This window comes from Bufo gargarizans, chromosome 9, assembly GCF_014858855.1.
Source record: "Bufo gargarizans isolate SCDJY-AF-19 chromosome 9, ASM1485885v1, whole genome shotgun sequence".
Lineage (NCBI taxonomy): Eukaryota > Metazoa > Chordata > Amphibia > Anura > Bufonidae > Bufo > Bufo gargarizans.
This window is the reverse complement of record NC_058088.1, coordinates 129,219,261-129,242,816: the sequence shown is the minus strand read 5'-3', so window position 1 is coordinate 129,242,816 and position 23,556 is coordinate 129,219,261. Positions and strand designations below refer to the sequence as shown.

Genomic DNA, 23,556 nt, shown 5'->3' with positions numbered 1-23,556 from the left:
CAACTAATGAATAAAGATACAACTTCCATTGGAATAAAATGGCCACAATGCTTTATTATGGGTAACATGAATAAATGAATTAAAATTAATAAATAATGAAAACTTCCAACATCGTAAATTAATGAATCATCAGAAATTCTTAGTCAATCACCGAAATCCTCTCAGCAACAGCTGAGTGTTACAGCCCCACTAATAAAGCAAATCGACAAGACAAGCTGATAAATAAATAGGGAGGGAGGGCGGGGTGACGGTCTGGTCTTCTTAAACTGGCCCAGAAGCACCGCCAAACATTCAATTTAAAGGAATATGTTTTCCCGCCGCAGGCGAGTCAACAAATCAGGAACACAAATTCTCCCCCAGCAACGGCATCCACCAATCAGAAGGGGGCAGAACCAGAATAAACCAGATGATCATACAAATCATCTTGAGGTAAATCTGAAATAAAAGAGCGGAAAAGGAGGAATAAAAGGGGGGGGGGGGTAGAGAAACATAACCTATCTAAGGGTACTTTCACACTAGTGTTATTCTTTTCCGGGCATTGAGTTCCGTCCTAGGGGCTCAATACCAGAAAATAACTGATCAGTTTTCTCCTAATGCATTCTGAATGGAGAGCAATCCATTCAGGATGCATCAGGATGTCTTCAGTTCAGTCTTTTTGACTTTTCAGGACAGAGATAATAACACAGCATGCTGCGGTTTTATCTCCATCCAAAATACCGGAACGCTTGCCACATCTTTTCCCATTGCCATGCATTAATGCTGGATCTGGCCCCGAGTGTTCCGGCAAAATGGATCTGGCATTGCGGTCTGCGCATGCTCAGACCGCAAAAAATTTGGAAAAAATAAATGCACCGGAAAGATGGATCCGACATTTCAATGCATTTGTCATACGGATCAGGATCCTGATTAGTCTGACAAATGCTATCAGTTTGCATGCGTTTTGATGGATCCGGCAGTTTCGGCGACAGAACTGGCTGCCGGAATCCTCTGCTGCAAGTGTGAAAGTACCCTAATCTAATGGTGCCATTTCCCCCATGTGTCCCCCAAGCGAAACGCTCTGGGGGGCCTATACATTCTACACTGACTCACTTCCTCCAGAGAGAAGGGGTGGTGCCAGCTCTGCCTAGCGACAGCAACTAAGGACCCACTGTTCTCTCCATATACAGTGCATAAAATACAGTCACATTCACACTTGCAGTGGGGACACTATACATTGCTTCTCAAACTGTAGGTCGGACATACTGTTAAAGGTGTCCTCCAGGCAGAGCTGAGGAGGCAGTTTTCACAGAAGTAATCATATGCTGCACAGACCTTTCTATTGTTGCCTCAATCTCTGGTTTAACAGCATAACCTAGAAGACAAATTTTAAGATAAATAGTAGTTGCCATTTTTTGCTATTTTGGCAAAGTCTATGGCCAGTTGTAAGGCCCAGGCATCACTATGTAGAAGTTGTGAGGAAGAAAAGGTTGAAGAAGACTGAGAAGACTTGATTTAGTGCAACCTTGTGTAGTGTCCACCTTCTAAAACGTCTATCAATAGGTTTTACATTCAACAAAGTCATTAAAGGGGTATTATCATCTTAATGATCACTGTTAAATCTGGTAATGATTTAACAGTGATCATTTTTCTAAATATATTTTATCAACAAATCCCCACCCCTTAGAAAAAAATAAACCTATACTTACCTGACTGTTGTCTTCTGTCTCCCCTGGTTACGGCCACCGCTCTTCTCAGGAATCGCGGTGGCCGTGCGTGCGCAGACGACTTATTTTCTTCTCCCGGAAGGTCGCGCGCTGTACTGAACGCGCACGCCGAGTCCGCGCATGTGCCCTGGTGACTTCTTCCTGGCAAGTATACTATACTGGCCAGGAAGAAGTCACCAGGGCGCACGCGCGGACTCGGTGTGCGTGTTCAGTACAGCGCGCGGCCCGGCCGGGAGAAGACATTAATGAAGATGGAGCCCGCCCCCTGCCGAGTGCCGAAGCCAGGAAGTGGACGGCGCGCCGGGACCAGGTAAGTATGAAATAGCCTGTTGAGAAAACCCCTTTAATGTTTATACATTTTACCTAATTGTAGAACTCCTTGAAGGGTTTGTCACATGATAAGCGTTATTAGGTAATAAATATTAGATCACCTGGGGGTCCGACTGCTTGGGGGTCCCCGAATCCTCGCACTGAGTAGAATGGCACTGCCCATGTGGGCCCATTGCTCCATTCACTTGCTATCAATGTGCCTTGAAATTCTGATCCTGTCTATTGCTTACCCACAGGCAGTTTTTAAAAGATGTGTGCATGATATCTAGAACGTCATGTGTCGTCCACATGGAAGGAATGCGGTCCAGCAGGAACAGGAGATATGCTGTTGGGGTGCTCACTGCCTTCAGTAGATATCCACTGCATACTGAGTGTACTGTAGTGAAATGCCGCTAGATGAGTATTATACCATCACTCGGCACGTTCCCCCCCTCTGTGCAGAGCACTCCCAGCTACCACATTTATAAATAGACTCCATTTAGACGGAGAGTGTTTTCCCTTGAATCGTGTGATGCATTAGTCAGATGGTGCCAATTCTGAGTGAGAACTGGGCCAGCTTGTCTCATCCAGAGAAGATGCTGTTCCAACCAACAGGATATCGGTGCTGGATTTGAAATGACCAGTCAGCCTTCCTCCCCTCCCTCCGTCCTCGCTGACAGCTCCTCGCACAGCTGTTCTGGCCCTGTTTCCCATGGAGCTGCTAAGAACTGCCTGTGGATTAGGATCGTCTGTGCCCCAGAACCCCCTGTGAGGGCTGCCCTTGGTTATCAGCATGCCACTGCTGGATCTATTCAGGGCTTGCTTCACGCGTGCAAAGGTAATGTGGGACATGGAGCAACGGACGGCTGGGAGTGTGCATGACAGACACTATTGCAAGTGATGGCTCTGAGTACAGAAATAAGATATCGTGGTGGGCACGAACCCTCATATTGGATCATAAATGACTGCTCGTACTTGCATGTGTGCAGTCTTCCCAGGTCTCGAGATTCGCTAGAATTTAAAATATGCAGCTTGTGGGTTTTTCCTTTCCAGAGCACAAAGTTTGCTTATTCATGAAATCATTCTTTTATGGTTAACCCAGTGCAGCTCCAGTGCCAAAGTTTCGAATAATATGCATATACCAATGTAGCAGAGCTGAATTTGTTTGATGTAGTGGCAATCTATCGATGCATAAGTTCTTGGGAGCAGGGCCCTCTCTCCTAGCGTTTTAGTGGTTTATTACCTTGGAATTCTGTGATGTCTTTGTGTTGTACATGAACCCTCTGAATTGTAAAGCGCTGTGGTATATGGTGGTGCTATATAAAGATTATCCATCCATCTATACTACAGTATCTCTTTGTCCTGCATGCACAACTTTTGTCTCCGCTTAAAAATCATCTTCTGAGCGGAAACATAACGGACCCCATTATAGTCTATGGGGTCCTCAGGCTCCGTTTGACTCAGTTTGGTGTCAGTTATGTGCTTATCCGTCCTTTCCGTTCAGAACGGAAAGGCTAAACGGTGATGTGAGCGTAGCCTAAGAGTAGATTAGCACATAGGTATTTTGTGGTGTTTTTGATTAAAAAATTCCACTCCAGATGTTGAAATCCAGGCAACACTAGCATTTTTTTTTTCTTCAATTTTGTGTCATTTTCGTGTCACTACCATTTTTATATGCAGCATGTTGAAGCAATGATGTTTTGTTTTAGGCATTTTTCTGCCTCCTTCTCACCCCCCCCCCCCCCCCCCAAAAAAAATAAAAATAAAATGCCACAAAGAATGCATGTTGTATGGAGTATTATTTAGACCTCTTGCACACAAACGTTTTTTTTCGCTTCCGTTCCGTTTTTCCAGGTTCTGTTTGCGGTTCGTATGCTGAACCATTCATTTCAATGGTTCTGCACAAAAAACAGGATGTATTCCATATGCATTATATTTCCATATATCTGTTCCACTAAGGCCTCATGCACACGACCGTTCCGTTTTTTGCTGTAGGCAAACCGCGGATCCGCAAAAAATGGAAGCCGCCCGTGTGCCTTCTGCAATTTGCCCATAGTAGAAATGCCTACTCTTGTTCGCGAAACGGACAAGAATAGGACATGCTAAATTTTTTGGGTGGGGCCACGGAACGGAGCAACGGATGCGGACAGCACATGGAGTGCTGTCTGCATCTTTTGCGGCCCCATTGAAGTGAATGGATCTGCACCCGAGCCACAAAAAATGCGGCTCGGATGCGGACCACAACAACGGCCGTGTGCATGAGGCCTAAAAGATAGAACTTGTCCTATTATTGTCCGCAAATAACGTTCCATGGCTCCATTCAAGTCAATGGGTCCGCAAAAATACAGAATGCATACAGAACACATCCGTATGTCATCTGTTTTTTGCGGATCCATGCCCACTTTGCCAATGTGTTTACTGTTTAAAAACATTACTGTACATTACAGTAATGATTACAAATGTTATGTTTTCCTTTGCTGTCCGCAAACAACGGATCGCATATGGAAACCATGGAGAGATTTTTTGCGGAATGGAAATACAACAGAAACAAAAAAGGAACATTGGATCAGTTAAACACGGACCGCAAAATACAGAAAAAGCCATATGGTCGTGTGCAAGAGGCCTTATGTGTACAAGGCCTGGTTGATTCCTCAGTGCTTCAGTGCTGTGCTCTGTGTAAAGAAAGCTATAGATCCCATCACTAAAGCTTCTGCTCCCCCCTTTCTCAGCTGTTCCTGGTCTCCCAGCTGGGAATTTTTATTGAGCCGTTTATAATTTTCCAGTTTGTGGAATTGTCTTTTTGATTCGTTTTTCTTGTGCTATTAAGGCCTCTTTCACATGTCAGTGAATCATGGACATCACATGTAACCATTCATTTTAATATGTTTAGGCCTAATTCTCATGACCGTATTTGTCATCAGGGGACTGACTCATTTCTATGGGGTCATGCACACCTCCGAGTGCACGTGCAAGGTACGGTATCCGTATTTTGCAGATCCATTCTTTGCAGACTGAAATACAGACACAACTGTGTGCATGAAGTCTCAGGCTAGTGTCACATATGCATTTTTAACCCCAACTCATGCATTATGACATCATATAGCTACGTGAACGTAAAAATAAAAAAGTTATGGTTATTGGAATGTGGGAAGGAAAAATTTAAAATGCAAAAATGAAAATAGTACCGAAAAAAGAAAAAAGGGCCTCACTATAATACCGTAGGTAAGGGCAACCAGAGAACCAATCATATAAACCTATAAATGCTGCTATAAAAACAACCATAGAATGCCCAGTAGAAATATAAATACTTTATTAGATCATCAATAGATCACAAAAATTCATAAAATATGTTTTATACACAGATATGCTATGGAGAATAGTCAGCAAAACAGACTGGATACAATAGTCCCCCCCGTCGGTGCCTCAAACACCCACCAAACAGATGAACAACATGTCAGTGTGATGTGCAGTGAGGTGATTCACCAGTAGAGAGTGTCAGTAAACATCCACTACAAGTGTCTGTGATATCCAACTCGCTGCACAACCCAGGGAGAGGTTATTGTGTGAATACAGCAGAAAATGATAATAATATACTGGAGCACAAGATTACAACACATCCATCAAATACATCTAGATGCAAACTGCCCATATATAGTAAGTTAAAGATATCAGGCTGTACAATCAAACTCCCACAAAAAAGTATCCACTGGGGACGTGAACATACCCACAGACATGATGGAGGGTGGAGGCACCGAACACAGGGCTGGAAGGAACCCCGACGCGCGTTTCGCCTCAGCTTCGTCAGGAGGTTAATGTGAATGTGGTCATGGCTCCCCCTTTTTATACCCCTCATGCAGCTACACCTTCAATTAATATGTTTCAGCTGATACTTACTTATCGAGCGCTTGTGCCTGATGGTGCGCGCCGAGGACATCATGGAGACGCCGCATTCATCAGGAGGAGGGGTGGAACGCAAACGTGCGTTCCAGCCCGCCTCCCAAGGAAACGTAGCCGCGCCACCACGTGACCCGGCGCGCAGCGCATCCTGGCCAAGCGCTATATCAGCCTCTACAGCGAGCCTACCAAAGCGGCTCAGAAAATACCAGAGCCCATCCGAACATATGGCGAACAATCTTAACCCTTAGTGGGATTTGCATGAGGTCTATAAAGTTCGGGAATGCCTTAAGGCCGCTGAGTATGGATGGCTGATAATTGGGATACATACAGGGGGGAGGGGTGGGGGAAAGAAAAATAAAGGTGAAAAAGAGGTTGAGGAGAAAACAAATGGATAACAATAAATCAACAAAAAGTATATATAAAGAGAGGAAGATAAATACAGAGAATGCTGTAAACATAATTCCATAATTTCATCTTTTTGTACAAATATTCATAAATTTTACACCATGGTTAAATATAAAATATAGCATGATTTCTTATGAATTATATCCCATGATTTTATGAAAATAGATACACACAAATTTTACAAATTTATATATCACGAATAGCATAATTTTTTATAATGAATTAGGTCCCATGATTTTTAACAATAAATTTGCGTATCCATGGAGTCATGATTTAATAATAAATTTACATATCCATGACATCATGATTCCATATATAATTACAAAAATTTATAATAAGTAGACTTTATGAACATGAAGTACAATCATGTTCATAAAGTCTACTTATTATAAATTTTTGTAATTATATATGGAATCATGATGTCATGGATATGTAAATTTATTATTAAATCATGACTCCATGGATACGCAAATTTATTGTTAAAAATCATGGGACCTAATTCATTATAAAAAATTATGCTATTCGTGATATATAAATTTGTAAAATTTGTGTGTATCTATTTTCATAAAATCATGGGATATAATTCATAAGAAATCATGCTATATTTTATATTTAACCATGGTGTAAAATTTATGAATATTTGTACAAAAAGATGAAATTATGGAATTATGTTTACAGCATTCTCTGTATTTATCTTCCTCTCTTTATATATACTTTTTGTTGATTTATTGTTATCCATTTGTTTTCTCCTCAACCTCTTTTTCACCTTTATTTTTCTTTCCCCCACCCCTCCCCCCTGTATGTATCCCAATTATCAGCCATCCATACTCAGCGGCCTTAAGGCATTCCCGAACTTTATAGACCTCATGCAAATCCCACTAAGGGTTAAGATTGTTCGCCATATGTTCGGATGGGCTCTGGTATTTTCTGAGCCGCTTTGGTAGGCTCGCTGTAGAGGCTGATATAGCGCTTGGCCAGGATGCGCTGCGCGCCGGGTCACGTGGTGGCGCGGCTACGTTTCCTTGGGAGGCGGGCTGGAACGCACGTTTGCGTTCCACCCCTCCTCCTGATGAATGCGGCGTCTCCATGATGTCCTCGGCGCGCACCATCAGGCACAAGCGCTCGATAAGTAAGTATCAGCTGAAACATATTAATTGAAGGTGTAGCTGCATGAGGGGTATAAAAGGGGGAGCCATGACCACATTCACATTAACCTCCTGACGAAGCTGAGGCGAAACGCGCGTCGGGGTTCCTTCCAGCCCTGTGTTCGGTGCCTCCACCCTCCATCATGTCTGTGGGTATGTTCACGTCCCCAGTGGATACTTTTTTGTGGGAGTTTGATTGTACAGCCTGATATCTTTAACTTACTATATATGGGCAGTTTGCATCTAGATGTATTTGATGGATGTGTTGTAATCTTGTGCTCCAGTATATTATTATCATTTTCTGCTGTATTCACACAATAACCTCTCCCTGGGTTGTGCAGCGAGTTGGATATCACAGACACTTGTAGTGGATGTTTACTGACACTCTCTACTGGTGAATCACCTCACTGCACATCACACTGACATGTTGTTCATCTGTTTGGTGGGTGTTTGAGGCACCGACGGGGGGGACTATTGTATCCAGTCTGTTTTGCTGACTATTCTCCATAGCATATCTGTGTATAAAACATATTTTATGAATTTTTGTGATCTATTGATGATCTAATAAAGTATTTATATTTCTACTGGGCATTCTATGGTTGTTTTTATAGCAGCATTTATAGGTTTATAAAAATGAAAATAGGCCTTGACATTAACCCTGGGTTCACACCTGAGCGTTCTGAAAGGAGCGCTCTATATGTGCGATTGTACCGGCGTTTACAATCGCGCATACAGAGACAAGCGAACGCCCATTGTCGCACGTTCCCGAAAGTCTATGTACGGGAACGCGCGACAAAACGCCCCAAAGAAGCTCAAGAACTTGTTTATGCGTCGGGCGTTTTTCAGCGTGTTCGAACGCCCTGTAAAACGCGAAAATGTGAACCAGTCCCATAGGGAAGCATTGGTTTGCATCGGTTATGCGTTTTACAGCGCGTTTGAACTCGCTGTAAAACGCGCAAGTGTGAACTTAGGGGAAGAGGTTAAATGTCTCAGGCTGTCCCAGCAGAGGAACAGCCCTCGGGATTTCACCATATCCTATATAGCCGGATACTGCAGTTCACTGCTGGACACCATTGACTATAATGGAACCAGGCAGGGGTCTGGATGGACAAAAACAGGTGCATGTGGACAATAATAAGCATATCTACTGATGGGAGTGAAAAAAAAACTTATCATGATATATAAACCAAACTCAGCTCTGCTGCATCTGTATGATGGTGAATGCAACTACTTATGTGCAGTGTGCCATTGCAGCAGCCCCTCTCTCCTCTCCACTTACATTATGCACATTGTATAGATTTTATTCACTCTGCTGAAAGTCACAGGGAGTTCAGTTCCTTGCAATGTTCCCACTCCTGAAGTGTTTCTGATACATTAGCAGATTGCTAATGCTGTATAGTAATACACGTATCTAGAGAAATACCCTAATATACATTCTAAACCTAAATTAGGCTGTGTCAGTTGTGCCCTGCCTTTCTGGGGGCTTTTAGTGCCTCCTAACAACCATCGTAAATATAATACACATTTGGTGTGAATGTCCTGGTGAAATCTCGTGCCGTTCAGCATTCGGCACAGGCGCAGTGAGGGAAAGACGCTCGCAAGCTGCCAGCTTCCTCACCGCGCCTGCCCCGAATACTGAACTGCGTGAGATTTCACCAGAGCACAGGGCTGGCAGACAGATGTGAGCACCGCCTGGACCTGTCAATCAAGACTTGGAGGGAGGCGACAAAGGTGGGAGAACGGAGCTTCTAGGAGGCTAATTAGCATATTATAAAAGTTTAATTTCTGGCGTAACGGGGGGCATAGATAAAAGTAGGAATAGGCTAGTTAGGTTTAGCTGACATTAGCACCTCGCTAATGTCAGCTAGCTTAATAGGGTTAAATCTGGTGACAGAATCCCTTTAAGGACCAGGCCATTTTTTGCAAATCTGACCAGTGTCACTTTATGTGGTGATAACTTTAAAACACTTTCACTTATCCAGGCCATTCTTAGCCTGTTTTCTTGTCACATATTGTACTTCATGACAGTGGTAAAATGTAGTAAAAAAATATATATCTATATATGCTTCCTCCGTGCAGGGGTTAATGCACCGGCATCAGTGATTTCACAGATGAAGGGGTTCGGCTATCAGTGACTGCTGGACCCCTGCCACTGATTAAGGGGGCCCAGCTCCTGCAAACCCCCCAATCACCATGACGTACATGTACTTCTCTGGTCCTTAAGTCACGGCCAGAGATGACGTACATGTACGTCATGGGTCCTTAAACAAGATACTAGTGAGGTAAACAAGTCCAATTGCAGATATGTCATTCTGCTTTACTTGTAGAACACAAGGAGTAGCTTCTTCTGTCAGAATCTTACAGGAAAGGCACAAACAAAAGGGTTTACAGAAACAAAGCACAGCCATTTTTTATCACAATTGCTATATTTTAAATTGTTGTTTATTTCTCTAGTATATTTTGAATTGGACCCGAGACCAGAGCCATTAAATAGCCTGTCTTATAAATGAAGAATGTTACTAGAGATGATCAGTTGTAAAATGTATGAATCACTTTTTTATTTTATTTTTAGAACGTGTACGTTTTCTTTTTCTTTAGTTACAAAAGTCTTTAGGGGTTTCTGTGGTCAGAGGTTGATATCTTATGATCTCCGTATCTACATATTTAGGGGACTTGAAGTGTTTTTCCTTTCATTCTCAGAATAACCCTTGCGGAATTGACCCTTCTATATTTATCAGCAGGTCACCAAAGCCACATCTGGAACAGATTTTTCTTGTTTGTGATGGTGTGTGAACTAACATACCCTAGAGATATAGGCTGATTTTGGGTTTAGCACATTACACTCCTGGACATTGGCTCCATAAACATGGGCTCACCAGGGACACAATAATGCAAGGTCAGCTCTTCCCATTAGAATTTGGCCACCCAGTCTGGTTTAAAGTTGGATCTGTCCTTTATACTTTCTATCTTCTTAAGGTCCACTCCTAATTTTGACTTCGAAAATTGCATCCGGAAAAATGAATGTGTGGCTGTACCTTTCATAATAAAGTAGGGCTCAATATGAATTATACCCTATTTGGTTTTATATTATGAATTTATAAGCAGCCACCAATTAAAACAATGATATACTTTACTTCAGGATAAGGTTAAACACTTTTATTTTAGTGGTTAAATTCTTATAGTGTATAATATATTTTACCAGTGTATAATTGATCTATCTATAATAATATATGTAAGCGAGTGGGGAGTGAACTGTAAGTCTTATACCCTTTACAAACCATATTGCCATATTTCTGTGTTTTGCAGTGTTTTAGTGTGTGTATTGTGCGCTACTCTAGATTATGTAATTTAACCCCTTTGGGACACAGCCCTATTTCACATTAAAGACCAGGCCATTTTTTGCAAATCTGACCAGTGTCATTTTAAGTGGTGATAACTTTAAACCGCTTTGACTTATCCAGACCATTCTGAGATTGTTTTTTCGTCACATATTGTACTTCACAACACTGGTAAAATGAAGTTAAAAAAATATATATTTTTATTTATTAAAAAAAATGCCAAGTTTACCAAAAATGTGTTTAAAAAAATGCACATTTCCAATTTCTCTACTTCTATAATACATAGTAATACCTCCAAAAATAGTTATTACTTGACATTCCCCATATGTCTACTTCATGTTTGGATCATTTTGGGAACGATATTAAATTTTTGGGGGATGTTACAAGGCTTAGAAGTTTAGAAGCAAATCTTGAAATTTTTCAGAAATTTTCAAAAACCCAATTTTTAGGGACCAGTTCAGGTCACTTTGCGAGGCTTACATATAAGCAATTGCCCAAAATGACCCCATTCTAGAAACTACACCCCTCAAGGTATTCAAAACTGATTTTACAAACTTTGTTAACCTTTTAGGTGTTCCATAAGAATTAATGGAAAATAGAGATACAATTTAAAAATTTCACTTTTTTGGCAGATTTTCCATTTTAATAATTTTTTTCCTTTTACAAAGCAAGGGTTAACAGCCAACTAAAACTCAATATTTATGGCCCTGATTCTGTAGTTTACAGAAACACCCCATATGTGGTCGTAAACTACTGCACGGGCACGCGGAAGGGCGCAGAATGAAAGAAATGCCATACAGTTTTTGGAAGGCGGATTTTGCTGGACTGTTTTTTTTTTTTTTTTACACCATATCCCATTTGAAGCCCCCCCTGATGCAACCCTAGAGTAGAAACTCCATAAAAGTGACCCTATCTAAGAAACTACACCCCACAAGGTATTCAAAACAGATTTTACAAACGTTTTTAACCCTTTAGGTGTTCCACAAGAGTTATTGGCAAATGGAGATGAAATTTCAGAATTTAAATGTTTGGGCAAATTTTCCATTTTAATCAATTTTTCCCAGTAACAAAGCAAGGGTTAACAGCCAAACAAAACTCAATGTTTATTGCCCGGATTCTGTAGTTTACAGAAACACCTTATATGTGGTCGTAAACTGCTGTACGGGCACACGGTAGGGCACAGAAGGACAGGAATGCCATACGGTTTTTGGAAGACAGATTTTGCTGGATTGGTTTTTTTGACACCATGTCCCATTTGAAGCCCCCCTGATGCACCCCTAGAGTAGAAACTCCAAAATGCGTAATACAGTGATTATCACTCATACAGCTTCCGGCCTGTGAGATCCAGGGGGCTGGATCTCACAGGCACGTCACAGGAAGGCAGCGGAGATGCCTCAGGAAGGCATCGCGCTGCCTTCCATGCCATCGGGCCCCCCCTACAGCCCCATGGGGACCCGATGGCACCGCTGCCCGCCGCCACCACAATAGGTAAAAGCCGCAAACCACAAGTCTGAATTGACCTGCAGTTTGCGGCGATCGCCGGGACCCCCCTGCCCATTTAGTCGAGGTGCCTGCTCAATGATTTGAGCAGGCAACGGCTTCCGATCACCGCCCCCCCCCATGCCCCTTAAGTACCAGGACATCAGGGCATCAGTTAATGCATCAGATGTATACCTTGTTACCACAAGATGGCATTGCAGCCCCACAGACTAGAAATCAAGACTGTAAACAGGAAGTAAGTGTGGGGCAGAGACTGCATGGATTCCTGGGATGTCAATAGGGTTTAATCAGGAGACTGGTTTCCCCAGGGAGTTGGCTTGTATTGAAGGACAGACCATGGTGAGAAGGTGTGAGCAGCAAGCTTAAGGCATTTTTTTTCACAAAAGCGAGTTTTCCATCAGGTTGCGATGTGTGAAACAAATGCATAGTATCCGGACTGGATCCTGACTTATTTATTTCAATGAGTCTGTGCGCATGAGTGGCGCTTTTCACGCATCATTTCTGCGTTCAGGAAAAATCGCTGCATGTTCTATATGCAGCGGACTGGATCGCAGGGGCAACACATGAGGCTACGGTGGGCCGATGGGGGTAGTAGTTCATTTACTCCCAGTTAGCAGAGCCTCCCTGGGCCGGCGTGCAGTGATTGGGAAGACAGCACTAAATCCTAGGGGGCACTCTTTAATGCAGAGAACACCAGCCAGATGGAAGTTGAGGTGCCCTTGATGGTAATGGGTATGCTTAGGGGACTTTGGTGACTGGGCCCCTGTGTTTGTGATGCCAGCGCCGTTATGTGCAAATGAAGTTGGTAGGAAGGATGAGGAGTTAAACTTTTACTGAATTAATGGTCTCAGGACAGTTGGTACAGTTCATTTATATATCAAAGGTAATAATCCATATGTTAATTTAGCTGGGATCCTTATAACAGGCCTGGCAATTGTCAGTTGAGGAGTTCTATTTTAAGTCCATTCTCTAGCACTCAGGTACTTAATATAATGGTTTCCTTACTTTATATGGAGCAATCCAATAAGGGTGTTCTCCCTCGTGGCAGGCAAACTCTCTGCTACATTATTTGATATAGGATGTGTTTAGTGAAAAAGGATAATTCTGTGCACTAATCATCCAGGTGTGTCCAGGTACCTTTAAGTTCCTCCTGGTCACTGGTGCTTGTGAAGTCCCTTGGTTAGACTCAGCTCTAATCTTCACTAGACTTACTTTATATTCGTACATAAACTCAACTTGTCTGTGCTGGGTTGCTGTGACTACTTGGTCTGTCCTCTCCAGGCTTGATCAGGGCCCAGAGGAAAGAAAGGTAACTACATCTTGGACTGAGCCTGCTCTGCTACTCCATACACTTGCTTCCTTCTCCTCTCTGTCTCCTTTCTACACACTGAACTTGAAATTTATTAACAAACCCCAAGCTATATATAATATGTGGTGCCAGCACCACCTAGGGGCGAATAATATAATGACAATGCCAGCTTGATATTAGGAAATACAATACATTAAATTAATGCCCACATACACTGAACAAAAATATAAACGCTTCACTTTCGGTTTTGGTCTTATTTTGCATGATCTGAACACAAAGATCTGAAACATTATATAATGTACACAAAAGACCCATTACTCTTAAATATTGTTCGCAAATCTGTCTAAATCTGTGTGAGCACTTCTTCTTTGCCGAGATAATCCATCCCACCTCACAGGTGTGGCATATCCGTGAACAGAACGCCTCTCCAACGTGCCAGACGCCATCGAATGTGCATTTGCCCACTCAAGTCGGTTATGACGATGAACTGCATTAAGGTCCAGACCCCAATGAGTTCAATGAGCATGCAGATGAGCTTCCCTGAGTCAGTTTCTGACAGTTTGTGCAGAAATTCTTTGGTTGTGCAAACCGATTGTTGCTGCAGCTGTCCGGTTGGCTGGTTTCAGACACTCATGGAGGTGAACATGCTGGAAGTGGAACATGTGGTTGCATGTGGTCTGCGGTTGTGAGGCGGGTTGGATGTACTGCCAAATTCTCTGAAACGCCTATGGAGACGGCTTATGGTAAAGAAATGAACATTCATTGCACGGGCAACAGCTCTGGTAGACATTCCAGCAGTCAGCATGCCAATTGCACACTCCCTCAAACGTTGCGACATCTGTGGCATTGTGCTGTGTGATCAAACTGCACATTTCAGAGTGACCTTTTATTGTAGATAGTCTAAGGAACACCTGTGCAATATTCATGCTGTCTAATCAGCACCTTGATATTCCCACCTGTGAGGTGGGATGGATTATCTCAGCAAAGGAGAAGTGCTCACTAACACAGATTTAGACAGATTTGTCAACAATATTTGAGAGTAATGAGTCTTTTATGTAAGTAGAAAATGTTTCAGATCTTTGAGTTCATGCAAAATGGGAGCAAAACCGAAAGGGTTGCGTTTATATTTTTGTTCAGTGTATAACACATAGTGGGACACTGCATCCACCATTGGTTTAAGGTAAGCTGTCCTCTGCGTTTGTCTTGATGGACGCTGTGGATCTCTACGCTGTCACATGTAAGATATAAAACATATGCCGCCAACACAAATATGCAATTTTTCTGTTGCAAAGTGCTATTATGGTACTTAGATAACCACATATAAGCAAATGGTTAAGCATAACAATACACATTTATTATAGTATCTTTTCTCCCTCATGGCGCAAGGACATTAGGCGTTGAAACTTCGGTGCTTGACGGTGACAAAAAGGGCGGTGATCTCACATAGGGGCAATACAGTCTATGGCATAGTCCTGAGACAAAGTCCATCCCTGATTTGGGGTATAAATAATTTGTAATCCGATAGGTTAAGCTGTTGATTAAAAGATGTGCGTTGCATGGAATAAGGCACAGAAAAGTATTACTGGGTACATATCCTTGAATGTTGCATACAACGTTTTGTTTTTTAAAGTTCCAGACAACCTGAGAAGTGGGTAAAAAGGGAATAAAATGGTGCAAATTAAAATAAAATGTGCGTAACTTGGATTAGCAGCATAGTGAAGAGGGAGTCCTGCAGGTAGTCCTTAATAAGTTATAACAAGAGGAATAGGACTCCAATGTGACCTGGGTAACTGCCACAGCAGCAAACTTCAGCAAAAAGTTTCTTCCCCAACTTTACACTACTGGCTCCTAGTACAGTAGTCTCTTACATAGAGGCTAAGTTGTTTTGGCCAGCTGCCCTACTTACTGATAGGGTTCTTATTCTGGAGGTGTTTCTTCCTTCGGAGGGTTCCATACTTCACGTTCTCCGGGGGTTGGTTATGGACACTATTAGGGCCTCTACCTTACAAAGGTAGGTCCCAGCCCATTGGGGAGTTTTCTGATAGATCGTTGGGGGCCGGACCTCCCCTGCCATTGACTTGTGCGACAGTGTGGTCCAATCCAGCCAGGATCTCCTGGGGTGTAGGAGGTGGCATCCGGGGCCAGTATGAACCAAAGCGGAAGACATGCTCTTTCCATGCATCGGTATATGGATCATCTATCTCCTCTGCTGGAGGGAAGTCTCTTGGCTACACAGGCTCAGTGGGGTCTCCATATGGTGGCGGCTCGACTCCTCGGGCTCTCAGTCTCGCGGCCAACTTTGCATGTTCATGGACCCGCTCCTCCTTGGACTTCTGGTTGGAGTCTGGGTGGCTGGGTCTCTCTTGCCACGTGGGGATACGGTCCGCAATGCTTGAATTCTCTTCCTCTGCTGAATTTGCATACGTACATCCTCCAAGCCCGCCCCCTAGGGTCGCTTGCATTAGAGGCATAGGAGGCATATTGAAAAGTTTATGGTGTTGGAGAAAATATTCTTTTTCCTGCTCAATAAAGGGGCGGCACTTAATTATCCCGCTCTCGAGGTGGTTGTCACTAACTTTTTCACAGTGATGGCGTAGTAGAAATAACATGAAACTCTCCAGCGGCCATTTTAACAAGAATCCATTCACTGACAGCAAACAGTGATAATGACACTAAAAATATGCGATTTTTTTTTCCTCACGTTTGACACTGCGATTTAATAGCAGGTGACTTGTATAGTATCCATGTCCAATTTTAGGTTAACTTGAGGACTTTCCAGTTCAATAAAGACATCTAAAGTTTCCACTGTGTTAAATCACATGTATAGTCTCTCAAGTAAACAAATGGGGCTTATTCTCATAAGGCGCAGAGAAGTTTATTCTGTTCGTGATGCCAAAATTTATGCAGCGGAAAGGATTGCAGGGGCAGTATGTGAGTGCACGGTGGGCTGATGGGGGTAGTAGTCGTACTCACAGTTTTGCAGCTCCCTGGGTCGGCGTGCAGTGATGAGAAAGACAACACTAAATCCTACGGGGCACTCTCTATTGCAGGGAACACCAGCCAGATGGAAGTTGAGGTGCCCTTGATGGAATGGGTATGCTTAGGTTGCTTTGGTGACTGGGCCCCTGTATTCGTGACGCCAGCACCGTTAGGTGCAAATGAAGTTGGTAGGAAGGATGAGGAGTCAGTTGTAATAAATACAGTTCATTTACTGAATCAATGGTCTCAGGACAGTTGGTACGGTTCATTTATATATCAAAGGTAAAAATCCATATGTTAATTTAGCTGGGATCCTTATAACACATCTGGCAATTGTCAGTTGAATAGTTTTCCTAATGCTGTTACTTTACAGGCAATACAAAAGTTCTCTTCTTAGATACAGTCCTGATGAAAAGTTTACCACCACTTGATAAATGGCAAAAAAAATCATATTTTACATTGTTGGATCTTAACAAGGTTCCAAGTAGAGCTTCAACATGCAGCAAGAAGAAATGAGAGTGAGACAAAACGTTTTTTGAGCATTCAATGTAATGAAAACAACGATTAAAGTGAAGCAGGCTGTTTTTCAGCTGATCCAAATTTTAGGACCACGTGCCTTTAAAAGGCCAAATCTGTGCAAAGATTCATTGTCATTAGGAAAACTATTCAACTGACAATTCATTGTCATTTTCTGTCAGGTAGTCACACGTTGTGATGGCAAAAGCAAAAAAACTCTCCCTTTTTGAACGTGGTCGGGTTGTTAAACTGCATAAGCAGGGTCTCTCACAGCGCACCATCGCTGCTGAGGTGGGCTATAGTAAGACAGTCATTTGGAATTTCTTAAATGATCCTGAGGGTTATGGAACAAAAAAGTCAAGTGGAAGACCCAAAAAAATGTCATCAGCACTGAGCCGGAGGATCCAATTGGCTGTCCGTCAAGACACTGGACGATCCTCGACCCAAATTAAGGCCCTTACTGGTGCTGACTGCAGCCCCATAACATCAGATGGCATCTAAAACTGAAGGGCTTCAAAAACAAAAAAGTCTTCAAAGACCTCGTCTCCTTGAATGCCACAGAACTGCTCGTTTGGACTTTGCAAGAGAGCACCAAATTCAAAGGGACATTCAAAGGTGGAAGAAAGTTTTATTCTCTGATGAGAAAAAATTTAACCTTGATGGTCCTGATGGTTTCCAACGTTACTGGCATGACAAGCAGATCCCACTTGAGATGTTTTCTACGTGCCACAGTGGAGGAAACGCCATAATGGTCTGGGGTGCTTTTGCAATACGCCAGTCCTGCAGGGTGAGCGAACGTGAGGTCACAGGGAACAGTTAACAGACCGAGGGTTGCTATTGGTACTCACAGTTTTTAATATACCCTGGGCAGGCATACAGCAGTGATGGAGAAGCTGGCACATAGATCCTCTGGGGCACTCTCTGGGTATAGGGACTAGTGATGTCCCGAACTATTCGCCGGGGAATAGTTCCCGGCGAACATATGCGATGTTCGGTCCGCCCCCTCGACATCATCATTGAGTAAACTTTGACCCTCTACCTCACAGTCAGCAGACACATTCCAGCCAATCAGCAGCAGACCCTCCCTACCACCTCCTGGACAGCATATATTTTAGATTCATTCGGAATCTGCATTCACAGAGAGAGGATGGACAGTGCTGCTGCTGCTGCTGCTGCTGATTCAATAGGGAAAGCGTTAGCTAGGGCATTGTTCTGTGTCCACAGACTCATCTGCTGTAATGACAGCATCCAGACAGCACCCCAAAAAGCCCTTTTCAGGGCTGGTACATCAGTGTGCATTTTTTTTTTTTATATTTATATATTGTGAGGCAGGGACATGCCTCATGGTTGTTAGGGGAGATACAGACGTGGACAAAATTGTTGGTACCCTTTGGTCAATGAAAGAAAAAGTCACAATGGTCACAGAAATAACTTTAATCTGACAAAAGTAATAATAAATTAAAATTCTATAAATGTTAACCAATGAAAGTCAGACATTGTTTTTCAACCATGCTTCAACAGAATTATGTAAAAAAATAAACTCATGAAACAGGCATGGACAAAAATGATGGTACCCCTAACTTAATATTTTGTTGCGCAACCTTTTGAGGCAATCACTGCAATCAAACGCTTCCTGTAACTGTCAATGAGACATCTGCACCTCTCAGCAGGTATTTTGGCCCACTCCTCATGAGCAAACTGCTCCAGTTGTGTCCGGTTTGAAGGGTGCCTTTTCCAGACTGCATGTTTCAGCTCCTTCCAAAGATGCTCAATAGGATTGAGGTCAGGGCTCATAGAAGGCCACTTTAGAATAGTCCAATTTTTTCCTCTTAGCCATTCTTGGGTGTTTTTAGCGGTGTGTTTTGGGTCATTGTCCTGTTGCAAGACCCATGACCTGCGACTGAGACCAAGCTTTCTGACACTGGCTAGTACATTTCTCTCTAGAATTCCTTGATAGTCTTGAGATTTCATTGTACCCTGCACAGATTCAAGACACCCTGTGCCAGACGCAGCAAAGCAGCCCCAGAACATAACAGAGCCTCCTCCATGTTTCACAGTAGGGACAGTGTTCTTTTCTTGATATGCTTCATTTTTTCGTCTGTGAACATACAGCTGATGTGCCTTGGCAAAAACTTCGATTTTTGTCTCATCTGTCCACAGGACATTCTCCCAGAAGCTTTGTGGCTTGTCAACATGTAGTTTGGCATATTCCAGTCTTGCTTTTTTATGATTCGTTTTCAACAATGGTGTCCTCCTTGGTCGTCTCCCATGTAGTCCACTTTGGCTCAAACAACGACGGATGGTGCGATCTGACACTGATGTTCCTTGAGCATGAAGTTCACCTTGAATCTCTTTAGAAGTCTTTCTAGGCTCTTTTGTTACCATTCGGATTATCCGTCTCTTAGATTTGTCATCAATTTTCCTCCTGCGGCCACGTCCAGGGAGGTTGGCTACAGTCCCATGGATCTTAAACTTATGAATAATATGTGCAACTGTACTCACAGGAACATCTAGTTGCTTGGAGATGGTCTTATAGCCTTTACCTTTAACATGCTTGTCTATAATTTTCTTTCTGATCTCTTGAGACAGCTCTTTCCTTTGCTTCCTCTGGTCCATGTCGAGTGTGGTACACACCATATCACCAAACAACACAGTGATTACCTGGAGCCATATATATAGGCCCAATGGCTGATTACAAGGTTGTAGACACCTGTGATGCTAATTAGTGGACACACCTTGAATTAACATGTCCCTTTGGTCACATTATGTTCTGTGTTTTCTAGGGGTACCATCATTTTTGTCCATGCCTGTTTCATGAGTTTATTTTTTTACATAATTCTGTTGAAGCATGGTTGAAAAACAATGTCTGACTTTCATTGGTTAACATTTATAGAATTTTAATTTATTATTACTTTTGTCAGATTAAAGTTATTTCTGTGACCATTGTGACTTTTTCTTTCATTGACCAAAGGGTACCAACAATTTTGTCCACGTCTGTATATGGCAGGATTTGCTGTGTCTTCCCCCAGAATCACCAGGTCTGAAGAAACACCAGGTGCAGTAATCACCTGGGGATAAAGGAATCCTCAGAGTGAGAGGGGGAGGGGGACTTGCACACAGACGGCTGGAGTGGCTCTGTGTGGTCTGAGCCGAGAGGGCTGAGAGACCACTATCCCCAAGGAGACATTGTTGTGGGAGCAGCCTGGAGGCTGTGGGACATTGGCTGACAAAGCCGCATGGGTTCACAGGGTGTGGACTGTGACTTAGGTGAGTCAGGAACGTCATTGTTTAGTTAGAGCCCAGCCGGGCAGGTGTTTTTTTTTTGTATTTATGTTTGGTTTGCTGAGGCGCAATAAATGCACTGTTTGGACCTGAAACCTGGTGTCCTGAAGCCGTATCTGTGAGAATGACCCCGAAGAAGAGCTAAACCCCCACAATATATATATATATATATATATATAATATATTGCAGTTGCCTGGCTGCCCGTGTGTGAGAGGCTGCAGGCTCAGTCACAGACAGCACTGTGTGCACACCATTCATACAGGGTGGGAAAGAAAATACCTCCCAGATAAAAAAAAAATTATATTTAATATTTTTCTGTGACATAATCACATTTGCAAGCCCGTGTGTGTCAGGCCCACACATACTGTATTGTGGCCACTGGCTAGTGGCTAGGCCTGCACTCATACCATTACAGGGTGTCATTCACTCAAATACCTTGGAGATAAAAAAAAAATCTATTGAAAATTTTTCTGTGATCTAATCACATTTTCAAGCCCGTGTGTGTCAGGCCCACACAGACTGGTACTGTGCCCACTGCCACCACTTATATAGGGTGGCACAGTACCTTGCACGCATAGTAACACTTATCTAATAAAAAATTAGTTGGAAGAAGGGGGGAGGTCGTCGCAAGGAGCTAGTGGCACAGTCAGACAGCATATATCGTCACCCGGGGTCAGCCAGACAGCGCGCCAATCAACGCATGCTGTTGCCACCACCAGAATGCCGTCATTGCAAAGCTCAGCAGTGTGGCATTTTTTTTGTGTGTCTGCCTCTGACAACAGTGATGCCATTTGCAACCTGTGCCAAAAGAAACAGAGACGTAGGAAATCCAACACCCACATAGGTACAACTGCTTTGCAAAGGCACATGATCGCACATTACAAACGCCTATGGGATCAACACATGATGACGAGTAGAAGCAGCACACAAGCTCAAAGCCACCATCCTCCTCCTGGTCCAGCATCTTCAGCCACGTCAACCACTGCTGTCCTCTTTGCCCCCTCTCAACCACCCGCCACTCCACCTCTCACCTTCAGCAGTTCCATCTCATCCGCCGACAGTCAGGTGTCTGTAAAGGAAATGTTTGAGCGTAAGAAGGCAATGTCACAGAGTCACCCCCTTGCCCGGCGTCTGACAGCTGGCTTGACGGAACTCTTGGCCTTCCAGCTTTTACCATACCAGCTGGTGGAGTCTGAGGCCTTCAAAAAATTTGTCGCTATTGGGACACCACAGTGGAAGGTACCCAGACAATTTTTTTTTTCAAATAAGGCAATCCCAAACCTCTACTCAGTGATTGTAAAGGAAGTCATGGCATCTCTGGCATACAGTGTTGGGGCAAGGGTCCATCTGACCACTGATACCTGGTCTGCACGATCAGGGCAGGTATATCGCCTACACGGCGCATTGGGTCAACCTGCTGACGGCTGCCAAGCATGGAATGCGTGGCTCTGCAGCGGAGTTGGTGACACCGCCACGACTTGCAGGCAGGCCTACTGCCACCTCCTCTACTCCTCCTACTCCATCCTCTTCCATAACCTCCTCGGCTGAGTCCTCTTATGCTGCGGCGTCCTACTGCACATCAACTGAATCCCCCCAGCTCCCCAGGGGCTATTCCACATCCCGGATATGACAGTGTCACGCTGTCTTGGGGTTGACTTGCCTGAAAGCAGAATGCCACACCGGACCAGCACTCCTGTCCGCCCTGAACACACAGGTGGATCAGTGGCTGACCCCGCACCAACTGGAGATCGGCAAAGTGGTGTTTGACAATGGAAGCAATTTGTTGGCGGCATGGAATTTGGGCAAGTTGTCACATGTGCCGTGCATGGCACATGTGTTGAATCTCATCGTACAACGCTTTGTGTCTAAGTACCCAGGCTTACAGGAGCAGGCCAGGAAGGTGTGTGGCCATTTCAGGCGTTCCTACACGGCCATGGCGCACTTTTCAGACATTCAGCGCCGAAACAACATGCCAGTGAGGAGCTTGATTTGCGACAGCCCGACACGTTGGAATTCAACACTCTTAATGTTGAATTCTGTTGGAGCTCCTGCTCCAACAAGAAAAAGCCGTCAACGAGTATTTGTATGACCGGGGCGCTAGGACAGCCTCTGCGGAGCTGGGAATTTTTTTTGCCACGTTATGGGACGCTCATGCGCAATGACTGTAGGCTCATGCGTCCTTTTGAGGAGGTGACAAACCTAGTCAGTCGCACCGAAGGCACCATCAGCGACCTCATACCATTTGTTTTCTTCCTGGAGCGTGCCCTGCGAAGAGTGCTGGATCAGGCTGTAGATGAGCGTGAAGAGGAAGAGTTGTGGTCACCATCACCACCAGAAACAGCCTTGTCATCATCGCTTGCCGGACCTGCGGCAACGCTGCAAGAGGAGTATGAGGAAGAGGAGTCAGAAGAGGAATGTGGCTTTGAGGAGGAGGAAGACCAACCACAGCAGGCATCCCAGGGTGCTCGTTGTTGTCACCTATCTGGGACCCGTGGTGTTGTACGTGGCTGGGGGGAAGAACAGACCGTCAATGACATCAGTGAGGAGGAGGGACGGGAAATGAGTAGCTCGGCATCCACAAATGGGGTCTTTCATGTCTGTTGAGGGACCCTCGTATCAAAAGGATGAAGGAGAACGACCTGTACTGGGTGGCCACGCTACTAGACCCCGGTATAAGCAGAAAGTGGCGGAAATGTTACCAAATTACTTAAAGTCAGAAAGGATGCAGCAGTTCAAAACCAAACTAAAAAATATGCTTTACAAAGCTTTAAAGGGGGATGTCACAGCACAACGGGAATCTAACTGGGGAAGAGGTGAAAGTAATCCTCCTCCTACCATGACCATGGCAGCAAGGACAGGACGCTTTACAGATGTGTTGTTGATGGAGGACATGCAGAGCTTTTTCAGTCCTACACATCGCCACAGCCCTTCGGGATCCAGCCTTGGAGAACGACTCGACCGACAGGTGGTAGACTACCTCGCCTTAACTGCAGATATCGACACTCTGAGGAGCGATGAACCCCTTGACTACTAGGTGTGCAGGCTTGACCTGTGGCATGAGCTATCCCAGTTTGCGATAGAACTTCTGGCCTGCCCTGCTTCAAGTGTCCTGTCAGAAAGGACCTTCAGTGCAGCAGGAGGCATTGTCACTGACAAAAGAAGTCGCCTCGGT

The 23,556-nt window shown here is 43.9% G+C and overlaps 1 protein-coding gene across 1 annotated transcript in view; it reads left to right on the top strand.

The window, feature by feature from the left end:
* Window positions 1–2,689: 2,689 nt before the first annotated feature.
* Window positions 2,690–23,556, top strand: part of STARD8 (StAR related lipid transfer domain containing 8) — a 226,777-nt gene continuing 205,910 nt past the window's right edge. The window contains exon 1 of the mRNA XM_044305494.1: window positions 2,690–2,850. Coding sequence (XP_044161429.1) covers window positions 2,806–2,850 — 45 coding nt within the window. The 5' untranslated portion in view covers window positions 2,690–2,805. The remainder of the gene's footprint in view (window positions 2,851–23,556) is intronic.